This window comes from Aulonocara stuartgranti (genome assembly GCF_965226115.1).
Source record: "Aulonocara stuartgranti genome assembly, chromosome: 2".
Lineage (NCBI taxonomy): Eukaryota > Metazoa > Chordata > Actinopteri > Cichliformes > Cichlidae > Aulonocara > Aulonocara stuartgranti.
In genome coordinates this window covers 9,434,647-9,457,723 of record NC_138940.1, presented here as the reverse complement: position 1 = coordinate 9,457,723, position 23,077 = coordinate 9,434,647, and the positions used below count along the sequence as shown (strand labels likewise).

General features: G+C 41.3%; 2 protein-coding genes across 10 annotated transcripts in view; one reads left to right on the top strand and one right to left on the bottom strand.

The window, feature by feature from the left end:
- The window catches only part of LOC309688771 (uncharacterized protein), a 29,913-nt gene extending 20,527 nt beyond the window's left edge, over positions 1–9,386 (top strand). The window contains exons 2-3 of the mRNA XM_082504720.1: positions 9,025–9,220; positions 9,301–9,386. The gene's annotated coding sequence lies outside the window, so the exon portion shown is untranslated. The remainder of the gene's footprint in view (positions 1–9,024; positions 9,221–9,300) is intronic.
- slc44a1b (solute carrier family 44 member 1b) overlaps positions 1–22,251 on the bottom strand; it is a 31,330-nt gene extending 9,079 nt beyond the window's left edge. For 8 of the 9 annotated variants that reach the window (XM_082504648.1, XM_082504649.1, XM_082504652.1 and 5 more), the window contains exons 1-14: positions 22,152–22,251; positions 18,018–18,107; positions 14,213–14,355; positions 12,072–12,208; positions 7,446–7,539; positions 7,196–7,365; positions 6,983–7,072; positions 6,736–6,893; positions 6,464–6,650; positions 5,805–5,973; positions 4,038–4,194; positions 2,925–3,008; positions 2,712–2,849; positions 1,810–2,046 (exon numbers count right to left, since the gene is read on the bottom strand). In XM_082504648.1, the coding sequence (XP_082360774.1) occupies positions 1,810–2,046; positions 2,712–2,849; positions 2,925–3,008; positions 4,038–4,194; positions 5,805–5,973; positions 6,464–6,650; positions 6,736–6,893; positions 6,983–7,072; positions 7,196–7,365; positions 7,446–7,539; positions 12,072–12,208; positions 14,213–14,355; positions 18,018–18,107; positions 22,152–22,208 (1,911 nt within the window). In that variant the 5' untranslated portion in view covers positions 22,209–22,251. Of the gene's footprint in view, positions 1–1,809; positions 2,047–2,711; positions 2,850–2,924; positions 3,009–4,037; positions 4,195–5,804; positions 5,974–6,463; positions 6,651–6,735; positions 6,894–6,982; positions 7,073–7,195; positions 7,366–7,445; positions 7,540–12,071; positions 12,209–14,212; positions 14,356–18,017; positions 18,108–18,499; positions 18,883–22,151 lie in introns of those variants that run through there. The other variant, XM_082504647.1, reaches the window with a different exon arrangement.
- Positions 22,252–23,077: the final 826 nt, after the last annotated feature.

The window sequence follows — 23,077 nt, the reverse complement described above, 5'->3', positions numbered from 1 at the left end:
CCAAAGAGGGACAAAGGACCCCCTGATGACCCTAATCACATGAGCCAAGGTGTGAAAGTGGGTGTGGGTCACAATCAGCCAGGGTTTAGGGTGAGCTCATTGTGAAACCTGGCCCCACCCTATCATGTGATTTCCTAAGGTCAGATGGCCCAGTATGTGAGTGGGCATTAAGGCGCCTGGGGAGGGATCTCAAAACTGGATTACACATGGCAGACAGTTGGTGTCGTAAACCACCGCCTCTGTTCAAAGATGGTCGCTCACAGTGGACATAGATGGCTTCTTTCACTCCTCTTTCAAACCATCTGTCCTCTCTGTCCAAAATGTGAACGTTGGCATCCTCGAAAGAGTGTCCTTTATCCTTAAGATGCAGGTGGACTGCTGAGTCTTGTCCTGTGGAGGTGGCTCTTCTATGTTGTGCCATGCGCTTGTGAAGTGGCTGTTTGGTCTCTCCGACATAGAGGTCTGGGCATTCCTCGCTGCACTGTACAGCATACACCACGTTGTTAAGTTTGTGTTTTGGAGTTTTGTCTTTCGGGTGAACCAGTTTTTGTCTGAGTGTGTTGCTGGGTCTGAAGTACACTGGAATGTCATGCTTGGAGAAAACCCTCCTGAGTTTCTCTGATACACCGGCTACATAGGGGATGACAATGTTGCTGCGTCTGTCCTTCTTATCCTCCTTCGCTGGTGTCTGATCTTCTTTTCTGTGCATCTTTGCTGACTTGATAAATGCCCAATTAGGATAACCGTATGTTTTAAGTGCTTCCTTTACATGTGTGTGTTCCTTCTTTTTCCCTTCAGGCTTAGAGGGAACATGTTCTGCCCGGTGGTGTAGGGTCCTGATTACCCCAAGTTTGTGTTCCAGAGGGTGATGGGAGTCGAACAGGAGGTACTGGTCCGTGTGTGTGGGCTTCCGGTAAACTTCGATGTTGAGGTTGCCGTTCTCTTCAATGTGCACAGCGCAGTCCAGGAAAGGCAAACAGTTATCCTTTGTGTCTTCCCTGGTGAACTTGATGTTTTTATCCACGGCGTTAATGTGCGCAGTGAAGGATTCCACTTCTTGTGTCTTGATTTTGACCCAGGTGTCGTCTACATATCTGTACCAGTGGCTGGGTACTCTTCCTTTGAAAGAGCCAAGAGCCTTTCTTTCCACTTCCTCCATGTTTTTGTTTTTGTTTTTGTTTTTGCTCACAGGCTTTCGAGCGTTTTCCTTATAAAACGCCGTTTCTTCCCGCAGGAAATATAAACAACGATAGTATTAAGGAAGAAAACCAAACATTGCATATATTTTTATCATAACTCTGGTTTTACGTGGTCTATCAACACAATTTAAAAACTGGTATAAAGTCCACACTTTTCCCGTCAATTGTTCCGTCTGTCCTGCTCACATCTCCACGTTGTCATTAACATGGCTTCACTCCACATCAGCCACGCTGCTTTGCTAGCTAAAACACCGGTGTCGGCACATAAGGACGCTGTCATAGCCTGTCAACGACGTTGATTAGCTGCGTATATACGAATGTGAATCGCATTATTGGCTGGACTATGGGATAAGGTGGCATCGTTCTAATCCCAGCAGCCAGTCACTTACTGACTAACACTGCAAAACAGAATTGTTAAAGTTTTAACGCAATGCAGATTTTCTGTGCGCAGAGACCGTGCCAGCAGTGCGCAATTGCGCATGCGCGCAGCATAGAGGGAACATTGCTGCAGGTCATCATTACACTAGCATATTTTCAGAGTTGAATGTTACCATATCAGTCCTTTTAGTAAATTCACCGAGCTCTGAGGGAGACAGACGAAAGATCTCACCATCAGAGCTTTGTCCATGAAGAACTCCTTCCCTGGAGTGCCGTCGTTGTACTTTGTATCAATGGCGAAGCAGAGGAAGAGGACGTCCACCACAATCTCAAAGATGGACAGGAAGCAGTGGGCCACCAGGAAGGAGAAAAGACACACGATGATGAGCGGCAGCAGCCACTCTGCGTAATCCCGCTGGTAGTTCAGGAGGAGGACTCCAGCGAACGCCGTCGTCGTCACAATCAGGATCTGAGGAGATATATTCAAATAAACTGATGACAGGTGGGAAAAGAAAAACTGAAATCCACTGTCCATATGCCGTGATGCTTCAAAGTTCACTAGCTACTTTTTTTCTACTAAAGACAAAAAGCAACAGAGCTCCCGAGAACACCTTAGACAGGTAACCTACAAGTCAACATCAGCTCCAGCTCTGCTGGGGTGTTTGTAAGCTAGAAATTTATCTGTCTGTGAGCGACAGGAGAATGGTGGACAAAAGCCAAGATGAAAGCCCTCCCTGCCACTAGATTTTACAGCTAAAAAACAAATGCAAAGAAAAGGAAGGAAGACGAACATAATAGCACTGTTTCTGGATCTGGCTAGCTAATAGCTCCTTTCCCCACCTATACTGGCGTATACGTATAGTATAGAAAAAAAATTTAGGCATGGCATCAAATCTCATTTCACGGGACCAGTAAAAGTGTTTAAAGTCAATGTTTTGGAAATTCTGAACTTAATCCCACAGAACTGTAAATGGAAAATGGACTGGTTCTTATATAGTGCTTTTCTGCTGTAGCTGAGCACTCGAAGCTCTCTTACAGCAACATCCAGTTAGGTGATCACACTCAAAGTGAAGATCCTTCCTCCAAAGCAGCACAAACTGGCAGGAAAAATGAAAAATCAAGCTCCCGCCTCACCTTCCCCAGGAAGAGCACAAAGTCTCCAATGGCGTTTATTGTGGCGACTCGCAGCGCGTTTTCTACCAGGATCACGAAGGCATCACGTGCAGACGTGCAGAAACTGGTGCTGTTGATGGCTGTGGCTGCATATGCATTCTGGGAAATAAAACCAGACATGGTGAGATGATCATATCAATGAAGAGAAGAGAAGAGAAGAGGGTGGAGTATTACCTGATTGAGATAGTTGAGGCACTTCTCCAAACACCACAGACAACAGATACAAGTTTTCAGCATACAGCGAGCGCACGCATTCTCCTGATAAACAACAGATAATATCAGGTTATACATAAAATGTATTTATGTTTACATGTCACATACAACACACTGTACATGTAATCATTTTTAAAAAGGATGAACGAGTTGTTAATGCAACAGAAATGTTGTTGTAGTGACGAGGAGACTTCTGTTTGAACACCAAAACATCATCAGCATACAGACAGATGCCCTTCGTATTGTTACCAAACCTTTAAAGGACATCAAGTCATTCTTCTGATGTTTTTTTTCCAGATTGATCATAATTGGTGAAACTGTTCAATGAATCACTTCCGTGTAATCTTAGCAACAGTGTGTTCGCCACTGACAGGTTCACATTGTTCTTGTAAGTGACAGTGTCATGGTAAGGTTCCCTACTGAGAAATAAAATCCATAAACCTATGCACATCTCAGGATTCATCAGGAGTTTCAAGAGGGCATACAGAAAAAGAGAAAATCTGCCTAAATGCTTTCTTTAACTAATTGTTACATAAAATCAATTTAATGGGATCTGGTGAAATAACATTTACTTGGTTGGTATATATTCAGTTTACACTAAGCACTGTCCTCTTTAAAAATTATTTATTTGAATAAATAAAACTTTGATTTTAGGTATTTTGTTTGCATCTTATTGCTTTATTACTTCATGTTTAGTAAAAGTGAAAACTAATTTTTTCAGCGTTGGATTTTCTTTAAAGGCTTCTGGCGTGTGGCAGCCTGTTACGGCAGCTCTGCTCATTTCTGAGCTTTTTTCTTATTTCCTCTTTCCTCTCTTCTTGTAACTTTCTAACTTAAGTCTTAGCAATTATATTCTGCCATCATGCACTACTGCTTTGCGCTAGTTATAGCATTTTATTCTATTTTTATATAGTATGTTATTCTTTTATCTTATTCTATTCCATTGTTTTTCTTAATTTTTGCTGCTGTAACTTTGCACTGTCCACTTTCTGCTGTGACACAAAAAATTTCCTAGATGTGGGACTAATAAAGGTTTATCTTATCTTAACAGTCTAGTAAATAAACTTTTTGTACCTTTCCTTTGAGCTGATTATGGATGTACATGAGGATGAGTCGTGGGATCTTGACCAGTGTGATGATGAAGGATCCTTTCGCAACTGTGCCCAGGTGGTACCGGACCAGCCTCAGGACTGAGGACAGGATTGGAGTCACTGGGAGTCGGTTCTTGTCCCTGAAACACAAAGTCCTGGTTAAGAGTCTTTCCTGCCATGAGACATTTAGAAGAACCTTTATGTTTCCTGAAACGAGGGGGTACACATGTGGAGAATCCACTCGGAAATCCAGAGTTTAAAAAGGCAGGCTAAAAAGATGCAGTATTATGCTGTCATTGTATACCAGAGTGACTAGAAATACAGACAGTATGATTTTAATACCTTGAGATAAAACAAGCATAATCATTTTTTTGTAATTTTGACTCTGTACACCTCCACAGTGTACTTTACTTCAAACAATTACGATATGACTGAAGCGCACTCTCTAGAAGTATCACGGCCAATGTCTACAATCAAGAGAAACCTTCAAAAATATTATCTTTTTGTAGCTTCTTGTAACCAAGCTGCAACCCACTGCTTACAACCAACAAGAGGACCAGATTAGCCAGCAGAACTACCTCCAGATCAACACTAGTAAAACCAAGGAGCTGGTGGTAGACGTCTGCAGGCACAAACATCCTCCACTGCAACCACTAAACATTCAAGGTATGGACATTGAGACTCTGGACAGCTACAGGTACCTTGGTGTTCATCTGAACAATAAACTGGACTGGACTCATAATTCAGACGCCCTCTACAGAAAAGGGCAGAGCAGGCTGTAGCTGCTGCGGAGACTTAGGTCGTTTGGAGTGAAGGGCCCACTACTGAAGCGCTTCTATGACTCTGGGTTGGCCTCAGCCATCTTTTATGGTGTGGTCTGCAGGGGTGGCAGCATCTCAGCTGGGGACAGGAAGAGACTGAACAGGAGGGCCAGCTCTGTTCTAGGATGCCCTCTTGACAAGTGGAGGTGGTGAGTGACAGGAGAATGGTGGCTAAGCTGTCATCCCTGTTGGACAACATCTCCCATCACATGCAGGAGACTCTGAGAGCACTGAGCAGCTCCTTCAGTGGCTGCGGCACCCACGGTGTGGGCAGGTCTTTCCTCCCCACTGCTGTCAGACTGTACAACAAAGACTCCAACTGACCAAACACACACATCCACACATGTGCAAAAGCAATAATACTAAGTGCAATACTCTTTTCTGGCATCGTTGTGTTATACTCAGTTGTATATAGCATTTGTATTCTATTTTATTCTATTATATATAGTATTTTATTTTATGCTATTCTATTGTGTACAGTTGTGTACAGTATCTTATTCTTATCTTATTCCAGTGTTTTTCTAATTTTTGCTATGTAACTTTGCACTGTCCACTTTGTAACAAAACAAATTTCCCACGTGTGGGACTAATAAAGGTCATCTTATCTTAGATTAGACTTTATGACAAAACAGCTAATGAGCCTGCACAGATAAATTTATACCAGAACGATTGCTAAAGAAAGGTATGGAGAAAGAGAGACACATGATCCTGCTGTCATTGTCCAAATACCTACAGACCAGCTGTTCATTTTCTTAAAAGTATCCAAGCTGATTTTATCCACTTTCCACCATGTTGCTTTACTACATCGATTACAGTCAGTGGCTCAGGCGAAAAGAAGCTGTCTTTTCTATTTAAATACCATCATATACCAAATTCTCCAGTGAAATATCAAGTATGAAAAAGGTATGTAAAGTGTAGTATGGACTCACCTTGTGAAATAGTACGTGACCACAGCACCGGCCACAGTCATCTGCTGACAGGCCAGGATGAACTCACTGATCCAGACCAGGCCCACAGCATGGTACCAGGTCAAGTACTGAAGAGGACCGGTCAGTCTGAACTCCGTCAGCCCCGTCTCCTCATTCTGTACGGGGTTACCTGCACGACCACACAGAGCAAAGAGAGAAAGAATAATTTGATGACTAAAACTAAATGAAATCTGCTACTTTACATTCAACGTTCAACAGAAACATAAATCCACAGAGACAGTTTCGGGTACCGCGATTCGCCCAAATTGGTTCAAGCACAATTTATAGGATAAACGATTTACGAATGAGTCACTACAACCAAAAGGTACAACAAGAACAGAGAGAAACTGGACATGTGAACATGTGTATGTGATTGGGGGGTGGGGGGGGGTTCAACCAAATATGTACCAGCTGTTTGACTTATTAGCAAAACAAAGACGAATATCTAACAGCATTGTAGTTTAAACTGAAGACAGGAGGCCAAGGTAGCAGTAGCAGAGTTGAAGGTGTTAAGATGTTCACTGGGAGTAACCAGGAGAGATAGGATTAGAAATGAGCACATCAGAGGGACAGCTCCGTGTTTATGATGTCAGCTTTTCTCTTTGACTGCTGCAACTGACCGGTGGTTCCCAAGAAGAGAAGGACCAGGATCCAGTAGATCCAAAAGAGCAGGAGGGCAAAGAAGGTGACAAAGGGCTGCAGGGTGAGGAGGGGGAGGTGTATGAAGACTTTTCCTGCTACGTGGAACAGAGCGATGGTCAGAGCTACTCGTTTCCTCATGAAGAGCATCAGCAGCAGAAGGATGATCTGGAGACAAAACACACAGTCAGTCTCGGGTTTAAAACACCAATCGATCACACTTTCTATGCTCTGTTTGATGTCGAGTACATACAGTGAATACAGTGGCAGCAACGGCATAGACAAGTAGTGCCTGTCCGCTATCTCTGGTGACCTCCACCTCCTCCTTCGCTTCCTTCAGTACTTTAGAGGAAGTGTCGTTCCCGTATAGCCGGTAGTCAATGTAGAGCCACCAGAGCACACTAGTCCCCGCTTAGACACAAAAAGCAGAGCCCTGATTTCAGACACATTTCATCTGTTTACATCTTTTAATGCAACAAACAGACAGGAAGTGATCTCACCAAGGGATCCAAGGACAACCAGTGAGGTGAGGATCCAGACGAGGACAGCAGAGATGTAACGAATGATCACCATGAGGATCATGGAGAGGACTGAAAAAGACAGGCAAAAAAAAGTGATGTTAGAGTCTCAAGTGGCCATTAGAAGAACTGCAGTTTTTGGCACTTCCATATGAGAATTAGATTTTCATCTTAGAGTTTGATGCTTGTTCTCACACAGTGCGAGGACACAAAGTCCGATGATGATCTCTTTACTGGCAGCGACGCCAGCGATCAGTCGGTGCAGAACACTGTTATCCCCGACAAACGTCACCACAGCCTCAGCAAACCTTGCGTAGCAGGAGATGTCCACCGGAGTGCAGCGATTAAACACGGGCAGCGGTTTACTGAGAATGGAAGACAGAGGTCAGAGGTCACAGAAAAAGCAAAAAAGCAAGCGACTTTGGGGTGAAAAGCTGCTACATACCTGGGTGGAACAGGTAGTTTGGGGCATTTAGTGGTCCTCTGTTCGAGAACAGGATATCTATGAGCTGCTAACTCATAGGAGCACAGCTCAGAACCTGAAAGAAAAAAAAAACTACCATCATATTTTAAATAATAATAAAATAACTTCTAATACGGCCCTTTAGATGCAGAGAAGGTCTTTGACAAGGTTTAATGATCCTAGTTCTTTAAAGTCTCACTGAGATGGTCCTCTGCTACCGCTGCTGTTTACACTAGCAATTCCACTTTTGCAGTAACTGTAGAATCATACCCACAAATCTATGGGTTAACAACAGGATACAATGACCATCAACTATCCCTATATGTTGATAATATAATTTTGTTTATGCCAACAGCATCAGATGATGTTTGCAGACAATATGCATGACCTAATGGAAGCACATCTGTTTCGGTAAATCAAACAGTTCCTGAAATAGGTTTTTACTGGCTTAACCATTTTAAAAACAATAAAACATAATAATAATCTTTATTTATAAACTGTTTTTCAGAACAAAGTCCTTCACAGGACAATTCAGATAAATGGTAAATGGACTGGTTCTTATATAGCGCTTTTCTACTCTCACTGAGCACTCAAAGCACTCAGTAAAATAAACTTTATAAAATACTGGCAGGTGCCAGCGCCTCAGCCTCCTGGCAGCTGAATCTTTAGGTGGCACAATCCCACTTTTACATTTTAACAAGGTTAAAAGTTGTTCTATGCTTATTGTATAATGTTGAAACAACATTAACATCTTTTAACATTTTTGCAATCAAATTGTGCCCTGGCCTGAACATCCAGAAGCGTGATTATCATTATGAAAATTCACTGAATGTAAACTGGGAAAAAGCTTTGAATGTCATTGTGTCAAAACACTGAAACACTGACACCATTTTAACTACATATTGCTTTCTGCGTCCTTGAGAAACCTGCAAAACAAAAATGCATGAATTGGATCAAGATTGTCAAATTGCAAAGTGTCAGAGATTGTCAGTTAAGTTATTAGTATGAGAAGCCTATATTATATTCTTCCTGTGTAAATACACCTATTGCATTCACAAGATTTTTAGTAAACATGACCTTTGACCTTAACCTTGAGGTCAAGGTCACCAATATTGATACTCATCCAAGATTTTTAGTAGATGTACTTATGGGATCAAGTCACTAAAAGTACAAAAAGGCACCACTGTTCAACTATAAGCTGTTCTGCTGTTCTGCTAAATTTGGGGGTTTTTTGATATTCAAAATATTGGTATTCTAGTCCTCAAGTTATAGAATCAGTATGATCTTAACATGCAGACTTTCATGGTTTTCACATCCAAGCTGATGGTCAGGGTGAGCGCTGGGTTTTTCCACAGTGCCGGCGTTTCCAACTCTGAGCGTATCCGCCGCATCACCGCTGACAGGCTGCACCTGAGTGTAATCTGGGCTGCTGGCTTCTTGAAATCAGTGCTCATATTCACTCTCCACCAGATCGTCTGCTAAGCCTCGTTAGTCAAGCCGCCACAGTGACAGTATCTTGCCATAGTTATTCTTGTATTGACCTTGTACCTTCTGCTCACAGAAAACCTCTGGATGTTGCTGAAACTCACTGCCATAACCCGTCTTGGTTCAGTCACTGGTCAGCACACAGCTTCTCCACTTACATTCACCTGCCTGCCTTCCTGTCCAGCGCTCTGACATTAACGGATTTACTCATCGGAGTACCTCTACACCCCATCCGCACCAACCCCTCTATGCTTCGCCTCCGCCTGTGAAAAGTAAGACTGTTTGCAATTTGCAACCTACGCCTTGGATCCGCATCTGGCATCCCTTCTAACACTTGTTTCCCTTGTTTCAGTGACTCTGAGAATTACGCCACACCCTTTCCCTCTGTCCCACACCCCATGGGTCCTGCACTGGATGTTACCCAGTGTTGGGTCCCCAGCCCTCGTCCGCAACAGCCCCAAGGCTCCCTCACGGACCATGTCACAGTTCACGTAGTGATTTACTAACCATTCGTTTCAGTGTTTTTGTAATCGTGTGACTTTTATAGTGTTGTTTCTTTGCTTCACAGTATACTTCACGTGATTATAGTACAGTTCAGGGAACTAGTACATCATAGTATTACTCCTGTTCATAATGTGTCAAAGAATTATTTGAGTAGTAGCTTCCTAGTTTGCTTTGTCACTTGCCCTAAGTTTATGGTATACTTGCTATCGCTCCTTGCATTTCTGTACACTTTGTGCCTCAGTTCACGTCTGATGCATGGACCAGTTTAGCTTCCAGTGACACTAGGCCACTGCTGGTTACTGATGGACTCTGAAGTGTACATGGATATACTATACTGATATACTCTAGAGGTATGATGCTATTTTTAAACCAGTTAGTTACTTGGGCTTTATTTATTGGTGCAACATAGACATATTGCAGAAAATTGCACATATTTGTATCAAAAAGGTATCACTACCTCTGCTCTTCACAGTGATCATGCTTGCTGCCATACATAATCACCACCCAAAGGCACCATTCTTATGAGGGAAGAACTCGAACAAAAGAAACATGCAAAGCTCAGATGACTGCAGTCATTAAAATGTCTTGTGTGCAAATCCTTTAAAAAACCCATGGGAACGCGTGGCTGAAGAGGGGAAAAAAACACCATCCAGTGCAAACAGCTCCAAAAGAAACTAGTCCCCAATATGCCCAGTCATTTGACTAATATGCCCAGTTTGTATCATTCCTGACTGTGAACTTGATTTGATTTTTATTTTGAAAGTTTAATCTGAAACACAGATATGAATATTTCCGCTTGTATGAACAAACTGAGTGTGAGCGTGCTGGAGCTGGGCCTCTGTGACAGGCTGCTCAGGTGTAGCAGATAAACTAGTTCCTCTGTGTGAATCTGTGACAGTGGATCCTTTATAAACGACTGCCGGAGGAGCTGTGAGGTCACCTGACCGAGGGTCTGCCGTCATGTTTCAACACGTTTGTGTCTCAAGTGAACAGTGAAGGCTCTGAGTCACAGAGCAGCCATGATGGAGGAGAAGCAGAGCAGAGTGGCACCAATTACACGACACGCATTAATGCTGCCTTTGTTACTGTACTGTAAGTTCAGTATACTGTTGGTGTGTCCGGTCTGCAGACATTCAATCATCACGGTGACGCGATGGCGCGCGGTCGGCCAAGTGCTGACATCACTGCTTCCTTTAAAACCAGCAACATGTTCGTACTTCGGTCTTTGTGAGAACATCGAGTCACACAGTGCACCCTCCAATCCCCTGCCACTTCCAGCACTCCACCTGCTTTTCGCCTCCAACGCATCACCCACCCTTCATATTTAACACCTGCTTTCAGATTCAGCACATTGTATGTTTTCACCTTCAGCAGATCACCCGTTACATCTTTAACACTTTGCATGCTGGAAAATGATTATTAAAAAAAAAAAAATCATTAGAGAGAATGCCTTTGTCAGAAGTGTAAAGCTTGCACATGCATGCGGCAGAATGTGTGCAAAGCAAAAAATAACACAAGAAAACATGATGCAGCTGAACTGGTCCAGTTTAGAAGGTTGGTTTCAAATCCAATCCAGTACAAGGAGCAATGCAAGTGCAGGCAGGAGGGAGTGTTTCACTGGGCCCAGCTCTCACAGCTAATTACTCTCCAAATCAGACAAGACCACAAAACCAAAACAGGGACATCTAGTGCCTAAGCGTCGTCACAACTTCAAGACATCACTTGCTTTCACCTCCAGCTGTTTACCTACTTCTATCTTTAATGGTTCACCTGCTTTAAGCTTCAATACTTCATCGGCTGTCCTGTTTAACACTTTGCATACTTCTTTCAAACTTTATTATATTATTTAACCTCAACATATCATCTGCTAGCCATACAAGGGTATGGGGGGGGGGGGGGGGGGGTTGTATAACGTGTTCTCTACTTTTTGTTTTGTTCTTTTTTCTCCCACATACTGTATTATCCTAATTGTTTCTTATAATCACGAATATTGTTATTACTTTATGTGTTGGGTTTTCAGATGTTTGAAATTACCCTTGAATGGCATGGATACAAGAATATACACTTAAGTGTGTTCCTATAGTCACAATAACTTACCGTACTGTAACGAGTTGCAGATATTTACTATGTGCCATAAATGTTCTGTAACAGCTTTTGTTTTTTTTTTATTGAAAAATGAAAATAAAAAAACATCACCTGCTATCACCTCAAACACATAAGCTTCTTTACACTTTAATTCCTTCTATTTTTATTGCTTCCATTATCTTCATATTTATTAAGTTACCTGCTTTTATTTTTTTATATTCTGCACGCTTGATCTCAGCACAATCGTCACCTTTCAGTTTTCACCTCCAACACATCACCCCAGCCAGCTTCACCTGTTTTCATCTTTGACATATAATCTGTTTATACCTCAAAAACTTTACCTGCTTTAAATGTTTGACCTTGCTGAACAAATAAAGACACAGATTCAAATACATTTCCCATCAACACCCTCTCCTGCCTCTAAAGCCTAGAACAAAGCCTCTTTGTCCCTCAGCTCAGACGTGTAAAAATATATCTGGATATCCAGACACCTATTCAAGTGTGCAAGGAGTCGTGTGACATTTATACCCTCACCATTGACCATAGCGAACCTCTTCAGGTCCTGGTAGGTCTTCAGCTCCTCTGTGGGACACAGAGACACACAAAGAGCCATCGACTTGATTTTCCTTTGAACAATGTCGATGTTACAGGGATCCAGGAAGAAAACAAACCTGTAAGCGACAGAAAGTACAGGAAGTCAGCACATCGACATTTATAATAGAAAAAATGACTATATATATATCTATATATATATAGATATATATATATATCTATATATATATATATAATGCAGGTAAATGCCTCCAAAGACCTTAAAATCTAAAAAAGAGTGACACCAAATAGGTCAGCATTGGATTGGCATTTAAACCATTTAACAAATGGTGCTTCTAAAACCAGAAAAATCTCCATCTTCTAATAAATATGAAGACATGAAGCCAGTAACTTTATCAAAATTTAATTTCAGGAATTGCTGATAAAGAACACAATGCATTTTTAAAAGAAAAGCACAATTTTCCAGATTTTAGAAGAGTACCAAATATTATAAATAAAGCAAAAAATCTTCTGATAAGTGTCTTTAAGTGCAGGTAAGGCCGTCAGTAGGGTTGAATGGACCTACTTATTCAGTGCGTTTTAAAGTATCAGTTTTAAAGGATCACATTCAAATAAATATCAACTGCAGAAATGTTTAAGAACAGGAATATTTTACATCTAATTTCTATTAAAAGAGGCGTGTCGAGACTGCAATAGAATGCAATCACATTAAGGAAATATACTTTAAAAACTGGATAAACGGAGTGGAAGTTATAATTTTATACTCATGATCCATTTTATTATTAATCAACCTCATTATTATACAAAACCCAGCAGAAGCACTACATCAGCTGCCTGCTCTTCAGTCCATCGTGTATCAGTTCTGCTACTATCTGACTGTTTCACGTACTGTAGACTTGAACTGACTGCTGAATTTTGGCAGTGCTGCCCAGTCTGCCCAGTTTGATAATCCCGACTTGAGTCATAAACAGAAGTGTTTGAGTAAAAATAGAAGCTGAGTCTGAGCAGAGGAGGATTAAAGCTGAGCAGAATGCAGGAATGTAGATGTGGGAGAAACGTGTGACTCAACAACGAATGGAAACAAAGAGCCACAAAGAGTCTGCAGAGACTCAAACCCTCGCCGTTCCTCTCCTACAGGCGCAGGAATCTGTGATCCTGTGATCCCGCTCACTTCACCTGAAATCACCTCGCTCTCTGTTCAGCCTCGTGTTCCCGTGGGTTTATATCAGCTGAAAGACTACATCTGATCCCACATCAGTCAGAATGTCTCAGAGATCAAACAGTCTGACACAGTAAAGAGCTGACAGATGCCTAACAAAGATCTGTACCGTGTGTAAAAGTAGGTCTGACATCGCCTCCAAACTCCAACAGCTGCTCGCCCTCCAGCAGGTGGAGCTCTGCGTGTGTGTGTGTGTGTGTGAGATGAGTCACAGCTCTCAGCTAGTGTCAGCATAATCAATGGTGAACTCTCCCACAGGAACTCAAACGCATCGAGTATTAAAGTGCCAGGATGAGCTGCCACAATGTTCTAAAAATACCCAAGTACTACTTCAGTAATACTGCAAATTAACAAAGACAGACTGTACAGGACAGACGTGCAACACAACCAGAATACAAACAAAAATACTAAAGAATTACAGTGAAATTAAATTATTTACATATATCACCACCAGGAGCACAAAATAAATGAAACAAAAACTGCAAAAAGACCCTGATAACTTAAAAAAACCCAAAAATATTTATGCAATAAAATCCTAATTATTAGACACAAAACACAGCACTGTGTAATAAAATATCAACACAATAATCGAAACTGCTACGCACTGAAAGAGCTTTATAAACTGTAAAGATGAACACCTCAATACAACCTATAAACCAAGACAAGCCAAACTACAGAATTCCTGTAGTCGCGAGTTTTTCCGACAGAAAAATTCATACACAAAATCTCCCCTCTGATAACCTGTTTTTAAACATTGCTTTGTTAAGAGTATATATTTACTCAAATATCACATTTTTGTTTCTCAAATAGTCAGAAGTAACTTCAAAATGCACAGATTCCTGTCAAACAGTAACAAACTCAACACTTTAACTGTACGAAGAACAGTAAAAACCTCAGTACTTACTTCCTGTCCGTGTGGTCGAGGCCACTCAGCCTGACGCCTTCAATCTGTTCATTTCGTTGGCCGCAAGTGTTGCCATAGCTGTCATATCCGAAGACGAGGCGAGCGGCGCCGCCGGTGACGATGGTGAACCCGCAGATGCTGCCCTGGAGGATAGAAAGAGAGTCAGCGAGTGCAACACACCTTAAGCAACAGGCGCGTTTCTTGCTGTCTATATTCACTGAATCTCATCTCTCAGTGCACTGTATCACATCTACTGCTGTCACATTCTCCAGTTACACGTTAATTTATCTTCAGTCAATAATCTAATCTGATCAACTGCATACATTTGAATCTGGGCCTTCAGCTTTTGCATGGTTGGGAAAATCTGTTGTGTTTTATCTGTACTGATACTCGCACCAGACTATGAATATATATGGAAACTTTCATGACTCTCGTCTCAGCAGCACATAAAATGACCAAACTCAGGATGAGTTCCAGTAAAAACCCCGTCAGGACATCACTGTGAAAAATCTAAGACCACATGACATCTAAAAGGTTTAAATCCTCAGAAATCAGGGCTGAATAGCAGATGTTCTGACCTGAACAGGCTCAGATTCACTGTTTATTCTCTACTCATCATAAAATTTTCATGCATCTATTCCTGTCCTCGCTTCAGTTGTAAAATCAAACGACTGTTGACCAGTCAGAGCTCTGCCTGAGGCTTTAAAAGCCAATCAGCTGCCTGCTCTGCTCCTGCTGCTACTTCCTGTTACCACAAGAATCTTAATCCAGATGTGCACATTCATTCAGTCCCCCCAAAAAATTATATAAAGGGGCAGAAATATATAGTTTAATAACATGCTTCAGTGTGGTCCACATAGAGCCACACAATTAAACATCAAGTTATAGTTTGGAAAAGAATTCATTCTGATTGTATTTTTTCAGGTACCTCACAACTTTCACAAGCCTGAGTCTAACAGCTATGGTTAGAATGAGGCATTTAATAAAACCAAACATGTCGTGGTGCCGAGTCAAAAAATAATACACCTAAATAATCAGAGAGTTTGCCCGCATCATACAGCCTGGCCTTCTGCCTTCAGACGTGCCGCAAATAAAAATGAGTTTTATCACTGCTGTGCTGTAGTTACAGGTCTCTTCAAACTGCTGCTTGCCTCAATAAGTCTGGCAGGAGATGTTGTTGATGTTCTAACAGCGTTTACGCTTGAGTTGTTGAACCCACCAGGGCCAGCGAATGAACATCTTTCCACTTCACCTTGAAAAGTAAAGCAATCTGTGCTGTCTTTTCTTTACTTCTGAGTTTTTTTCTCAGAAATTTAAGATGTAAGAGAACCCAAAAGTTGTGTAATTACTAAGCTGAAAAGGAAGAAAAACTACTTAACCATGTTTATTAAGGGGCAAAGACTCAGCGGCATTTCAGCAGTAATCCATCGTCAGCGATTACTGTGTTACAATGGCTAACTGTATATAAAATATAAAAAAACTGAAGACTTATTAAGTCAAAATTTACAATAAGGGGTTAAAATGTAAAATGAATGCAGTCACTGTGGCACAAGCTGGTAAAGATTTTCTGTATCTGTGCTTCTGGCAGCAGAAAAGTATTCAGCTGCATGTCCAGTAAGTAATTTTCCTCATAAATCAACTCAAACAGAAACGCTGTTAGAACATCAACAACACCAAACATATTACAGAGGCAGGCAGCAGTTTGAAGAGGCTTCTAACTACAGTGCAAACAGTTTCTTCAAGTCGATTCTTAACAAGACAAAGCTGTAAAAGCAAGTTTCACCGACTTTACTTTTCATACATGTTTTTTTCTCTCAAAGTGTTCACACATCTCCCACGTCTTGCTTATACCGTCATGCGCTCTCACGCTGCTCAGCCAAATCCCAGTTACAGAGAAGCCTCAGAGTCCGTTCTTTATGAAAAACATTAGACTAAAACAGGCTTGTTCCACATTTTAGCACCAACTCTCAACCATAAACATCAGAAAATGCTAAATTCACTCGCCTGATTTTCTGGGTCAACGCTTATCAGTCAGTAAGATGCAGATTCATAATAATTTGTATTTTTATTTCATTTAAAATCTTTGGTTTAGTGTCAGTGAATAAAATATGCTCATTTAAGTTTAAAAAACAAAATAAAACATAGTTTCATTTTTAGCCATCAGCTACTTTACTGGTTACATCTGTTCAGACTGCTTCAGACTCAAATAGCCACTCATTAGAGTTTTTCCTTCCCACTGTCGCCAAAGTGCTTGCTCATAGTGGGTCATATGATTGTTGCATTTTTCTCTGTATCTATTTTTCTAGGATCTACTTTACAATATAAAGCGCCTTGAGGCAACTGTTGTTGTGATTTGGCGCTATATAAATAAAATTGAATTGTCCTTACTACTCGGTATGACCGTTGCTGTGTTACTTTTACTTTTATTATTAATTAATTTGACTTCAGCCACAGAAAGCCTTAATAAAAACCACTCAATCGTCTCTCGAGAAGGAAGGACAAGCATTGTATTTCACCGTTTATGAGCTATATATCCATTATTGTTTATGTTCTTCCAGTCTTTGTAATGAAGTGATGATTTTAACCTTATTTTTTTATATGACCTGCTTCAAAGAACACGTTAAGAATACGTTGGGCAAAATATCCGAGGTGAATTTAATAAGTAACAATATCATTTCATTTTTTTTAATTAAGTCTAGTTTTTATTTCAGTAACTAAAATTTATTCCGCTTGTAACTCAGAAAATATTCATAAACGAAGCAAGTAACTTTTAAATAATGGCTAATATGGGATCAAGATTGCTAACAGTGAAAATACTTTTATTGCAGTTATCGTTAGAGATTTTGAACATAATCCTTCACAAACTGATAAAATTATTTTGTGAGCAACACAGACAGAAGAGTTATGCTCATAATCACAAGTAGGCTCTTATTTACCCAAAAATCTACTATAATTTGTGCTTTTATTTTACTTAGCAGCTAGTGCTGGTGGACATTATTAGCATAGTATGACTGTTTTATGAGGTATCACTACTGTAGTATCACTGTAGCACTGGTGGTATAATTGCTGTAATACAGGAGGGTGCTATTGCTACAGTATCAATGTAGTACAGGAAGTGTTATTACTGTGGTACTACTATATTATTGTGAGGTAATATAAATGCACTATTACTATTGTTTGGAACTCTTATTGCTATAATATCACTGTAATGTTGAGGGTATTGTTACTGTATTATTACTGTAGTACTGGGGTACCGTTACTGTAATTGCTGTAATTAACTGCAATTACCGGAGTATCACTGTAGTTTTGTGTGCTATTATTACTGTATTGATACTGTATATCCGAGGGTATCATCACTGTAATACTGGGATGTTACTGTAGTATCACTGTAGTACTAAGAACAATATTTCTACGATAATATTGTAGTTCTGAGGTTTTCATTACTGTAATAATAGGATATTAATACCTTATTGTCATTGTACTATTAGTTGGTATTAATACTCTAAAATTACTGTAGTTATGAGAACATCTTTACTGTAATATTTACTTTGTTATCATTGTAGTAGTATTAGGCATATCATTAATGTAATATTACTATAGTTCAGAGGTATAATACCCAGGGTATTACAGTAATAGTACTGTAGTGTAGTGTGGCAACATTACTGTATGTACTCCTGAGGTAATATCACTGGAATACCAGGTTACTATCGCCATATTATCATCGTAGTATTGTGTCTTTTATTACTGTAGCATTACTGTAGTACTGTGAGTGATGTGGGTGCTGATGGAGGGTTTCTGTGGTTACCATGCCGACGCAGAAGACGGTGAAGAGCAGAAACCAGGGCAGGTCTGTGCAGCTCCGGTCCTCCAGCGGTCTCCATTCTCTCTTTGTCCTCTGAAAGACACACACGCACGCACGCGCACACACACACACACACACACACACGGTGAGAGCACAGCAGGGCCTTCAGGAACTCCATCCCTCCCTCTATCCCACCTGCCCCGGCCTGCTAACTCGGCTCCATCCCCCAGCTCCGTGTCTGTTTACGGCCGCAGAGAGCGGAGCGGGGCCGCTCACAGGCCGCGGTTACCCGCCTGTTCCCGGCTGGAGCTAATTGGATTAAACGAGCTGCTGGCTCTAATCCTAGCTCGGCCCGCTCTGGTCCCCGGGACCGGTTTCCCTTTCACGGTCACAAAATAAACACACACCGGCGCTCTGCTGAAGGACACGCTTAGAAGAACGAGCACGGTACCGGACCGAGCCGAACCGAACCAGGCCGCGCTTACCTCCGTGCTACCGCAGCATCCCATTGCAGTCAGGGTGGAGGTGCCCGGAGCTTCACGGAGCTTCACAGAGCTTCAGCTCAGCAGCAGCGGGGTCTGGAGCCCGACAGGCGGGGGGGTGGGGGGCGAGGAGGAGACGACCAGCCCCGCGTGATCCCGGAGGCCGAACCCGGAGCGGAGACGGTCCCGACGGTCAGACAGAACGCTCCGACCCGCTGAGCATTCTACTTGTCGGAGGCTACTCCGGGTACCTAACCGAGCGGGGATTAACGGCCGAGGATTTGTCCGCCACACTTCCTGGTGGGCCGTCAGGTGCTGCGGCCATTCATCTCATTGCGCTTGCGCTTGTGCCCGCGCCGTGAGCGGAGCAGAACAACAAAGCCGTTTTTGACCTGCAGCTGCAGTACCCGCTTTGACCACTAAATCCATTCTAAAGGCAAGATGCCGCTGTTTGCCCTGTAGAGCTAATCTACACTAGAAAGTAACACAAAACACTCTAAACAGTCACATCTTTTAAGTAATCATCAACAGTTTTCTCAAACAGAGTGAAATACCCCAAAGTTATGCAACAATCTATGCAATAAATAAAGAATTAAACCTCAGTTTCTCCCCCAAAATCCCGCAATTATACATTTCTGCAAACCAGATTGATATCTGCTACTGAAGGTGCTCAGATTTCCATTGGGAGTAAACAGGATGCAGGATTAAAAATGAGCTCAGTCAGAAACGTGAGGCTGAGATGATTTGCACATGTGCAGAGGAGGGAGAGTGAATGTACTGGACAAATGATGATGAAGGTGGAGCTGGCTGGCAGGAGGAAAAAGAAAGACGTTAGAGGAGGTTCATGGATATAGTGAAGGAGGACATACAGAGGGTTGTTGTGGAGATGGAGGCAAATGATCATCTGTGGCAACCAAAATAAGAGGAGCTGCAGATTAATTTTCAGTAAACTTCCTCACTTACAAATACTGTTTATCCTTTTGATGTTTTCACTGTCGAGATGATAAGTTTGACCTGTGCTGCAGAAGAAGCTGCTCTGGTGTTGTCAGCTCCCCTGCATGTATGTATTTATGTACTTTAATTTCCCTCCTCTTCCTCAGTGTGCATTTGCTGTTGATGCTGAAGAAAGCCACTGTGTCTGTCACTGTAAACCTGCTGATTTTGATAAAGCTTTTAAAGAAAGCAGTTTGACCTCTGACCTCCACCGACAGACTGCCACGCAGAGCTCCTGCAACATTTAAAGAAGTGACATCTTTGTTTCACGTCCATGCGAACACTCAGTGCACTGTTGACATTCTCCACCAGTCACCACATACACAACACACCATCCTACAGCAACATGCGCTTTCTTCCACATGCTGGACACATCACTGTCATAGCTAAGAAAGAAAAAAGGCTGGCGTTTGAACTTTGCATCACTACGTTCATATACCTCCAAGAGACTATGTTGGCTCATTTATGAAGCCATGCAGCTGCTGCGGTATTTTCAATTATAGAAATGTTTCCTACCATGAATTAGTCATAATTCTACTTTAACAACTTTTCATAGCTATTAATAGAAACTGTTCCATTGGTGTGGAAAGGAAAGGAAAGGGAAACAGAAAGTTGTGTGGAAATATCTTTAGCACTATACAGATTTTGTTCTGATTTTTGACTTCTAATGGCTACACTCTGATATTTCGAAGAGACAGATCTAGAAGAAGACTCGAAGATATCCTGAAGTACGTGCAGTTTGACAATCGAGCAGCCAGAGCAGATGGTGAACAAACCTTTCAGGAATATTTGAACAATGTTTGTAGCTGGGCCTGTCTCCCTGGTTCTGATCTCTGTGAGGATGAACAGTTGGTAGCTTTCAGAGCCAGGTGCAGTTTCAGGCATACCGTCCCTTCTGAGAAAACTATGATGGCAGAACTGCGGGTTTGTTTGGGTTTTTTTTTTCATAAAATGACTGAAAATCATAATACATGATGTCAAAATATTTTAGAGTATCTGTCATAGATTAAGAAAGGATGGAACTGTTATAAATACAGACAGAGCCATGTTGTTTAACTTGTCTAACTTAACCTAATTTAATGTTTGTATTTTATTTGTTTGTTTTAATCACTATTGTGTACATAAAGTTTGCACATCATACTTTGCACCTGTGGCACTTTTACTGTAACTATATTGTTTATTTATTGCAGGCTGTACTATTTGTATTCTGCACTAACACAATCATTTCCCTTATTCTCATTTGCTATTAACTGCTTTCACCTGTGCTGTGTCCTGCAACCTTGTCTTCCTTTGTGCTCCTGTATTCCTCAAGTTAATTTTTTTGCTCCTTGTGCCCGTTGTGGATGCTGGTTTCTTTCTGGTTTTTGTTTACCTTTTGTTCAAACAGCCAAATAAATGACTCACTTTTGGTCTGATTGTGTCCTGCTTTTGAATTCTTCACACACCACATTCTCACACTAGATATTAGATTTCTGAGAAAGGACTTCTTCAAGTTTGTGTCACTTCTATACAACCACAGCTAAACTGTAGATTCAACTTTCATCATGTCAAGCTTGAGTGTTTGAACTTTTATCTGAAAGCTGACCTGCTACTGCTGGTATAAATTTAAAGGAGGATTTTCCTTCAGTTGAAATCTGATCTGAATGTTTAAAGAAATTCTCAGTTTTTCCTTTGAGGCATTCATTAAACCATCTGTTAACGTGGGCGTGCCTTCAGCTGTGATCACCTTTTTTAGCATTTTTATAGGCTGTCATGGCATCCCGCCCAAAGACTAAAAACGAAAGTTTATTTCGTACTCTCTCTGATTGCCATGAAGTAAGGGATTTCGTCTTCATGACAGCAGCTTCTGCAGGAGGCTGTGTGCCCCTCCTTAAACTGTTTTAGTGCTGATGTGACTGTAAGTGTGAGACAGTGAGGATGCTGATTTTCATTCAGTGTTACACTGATTTTGCAAAGTTTCCTTCACTTTTGTATTTGTCTTTAAAGCTGCACTCACTCTGCTAACTTCCTGTAGCCCCTCATAGGCTGAAATAAGTCAATTTCCACACTGTGTTTAAATGCAGTTGTTTTCTTTTGCTGCATTTTACTCATACATTTGCTGCAGTGAAAGCTTCCCTACCTCCTCAGGTCATCCCTCAACAACAAATTGTTTCTGATGATTAAAATCAGGGGTTAAAGTGCTTTTTTTTTTTTTAAAAACTTGCTTTGTATTGTTGAGCCATGAAGCTCTCTGCTTTCATCTTGTTAAGTTTAATTCTCCACAAAGGACGGTGAATATTGGAGTAGCAGCAGGGTTAGCAAATCACAGCCTGTACACAAAGCTCATGAAACAAAGTGTAAGGGTTCCCTCACCTTCCAAATTGCACTTTAACTCCTCAATAAAGGTACTGCAGTCAGTTTAGAAACTCCTGTATTCATTGTCCAGTCAGTGCTTTGTTATCATACTGTTGTTGTATTTTTTGTAGTACTTTGGAGGTAAGTTTACTTTTTTCTCCCACTAATTTTCCTGTAAATAATAATCAGATTCTCACTGAGTCATTGAGTGAAACCAAACCCACTTTTTTATTGTTTTGTTCATTTTTGCGTTGCTTTTTTTTTTTTGAGTGTGTGTGTTCATGTAAAATAATCACGTTTGCTGTGTGAAGAGCAGCAGATCTTTTACCTTTTGCCTGAGCCGAACCTGTTGCTGAGAGCTTGAGGAGAGGCGCTTGGGGTCCATATTCCTGTGGGAGTCCTGGAGGGTCCCGGAGGGTTCCGCAGAGTCCTGGTGCTGCTGTCAGACTGAGGACGGCAGTGATGTAGGTCTGATCAGGCTGCAGAGGACAGAGAGCTTTTGTCTTATTGTTTACTGTTGTACCAGGCTGAACACTGGGGGGGGTGTGGGCATGTGTTTTCCTGCGTTCTTCTTGTTATGGGAGATTAAACTTTTCACGCGGTCACATTGAACCTCATATACATACATAAATCATGAAGTTTTATTAAGATTCATTAAAGTCTCAAATTAACGCACACAGTCATGTTTCCATTCCTTCAGAGGGCGTCATGACTGTGTGTGTTCATTTAAAGAGTTCACAGGCAGCAATGTTCAGCAGAAATATTTAACTTCTCTCAAAATCACATTTGAATCAGGCAGGAAGCAATCGTGACCAAACAAATCTGTCAGGAAGAGGCAAAAATCCAAAGACGGGCAGAAACACGAGGAAGGAAGGAAACAAGACCAAAGAAATTTCTGGAAGGCTTAACTGGTGAGAACAAGAAAACACTGCAAAGGACCAAAGACACACAGAGGAGTTTATATACTGGAGAGTTCTTAACAGATTGCGAGCAGGTGATGGTGATGGAGCTGGGGCAATAAAGGTTTGCTCCCTTTCTTAGTCTGCCTCCCTTAACACTGAGATGGCAGGAATACAGAAGAACCAAAGATTACAAAATAAATTATGAATTAGTTTGAAACAAAGCAACTCTTGCAAAGATGACATACTTGTGTAAAATGTTCACAAAGAAACACTATAAATATTCAACTCTGTGCAATTTTTGGTCTCTGATTTCAAAACGAAAAAAAGATTGTGTTATTGGAAATGGAAAAAG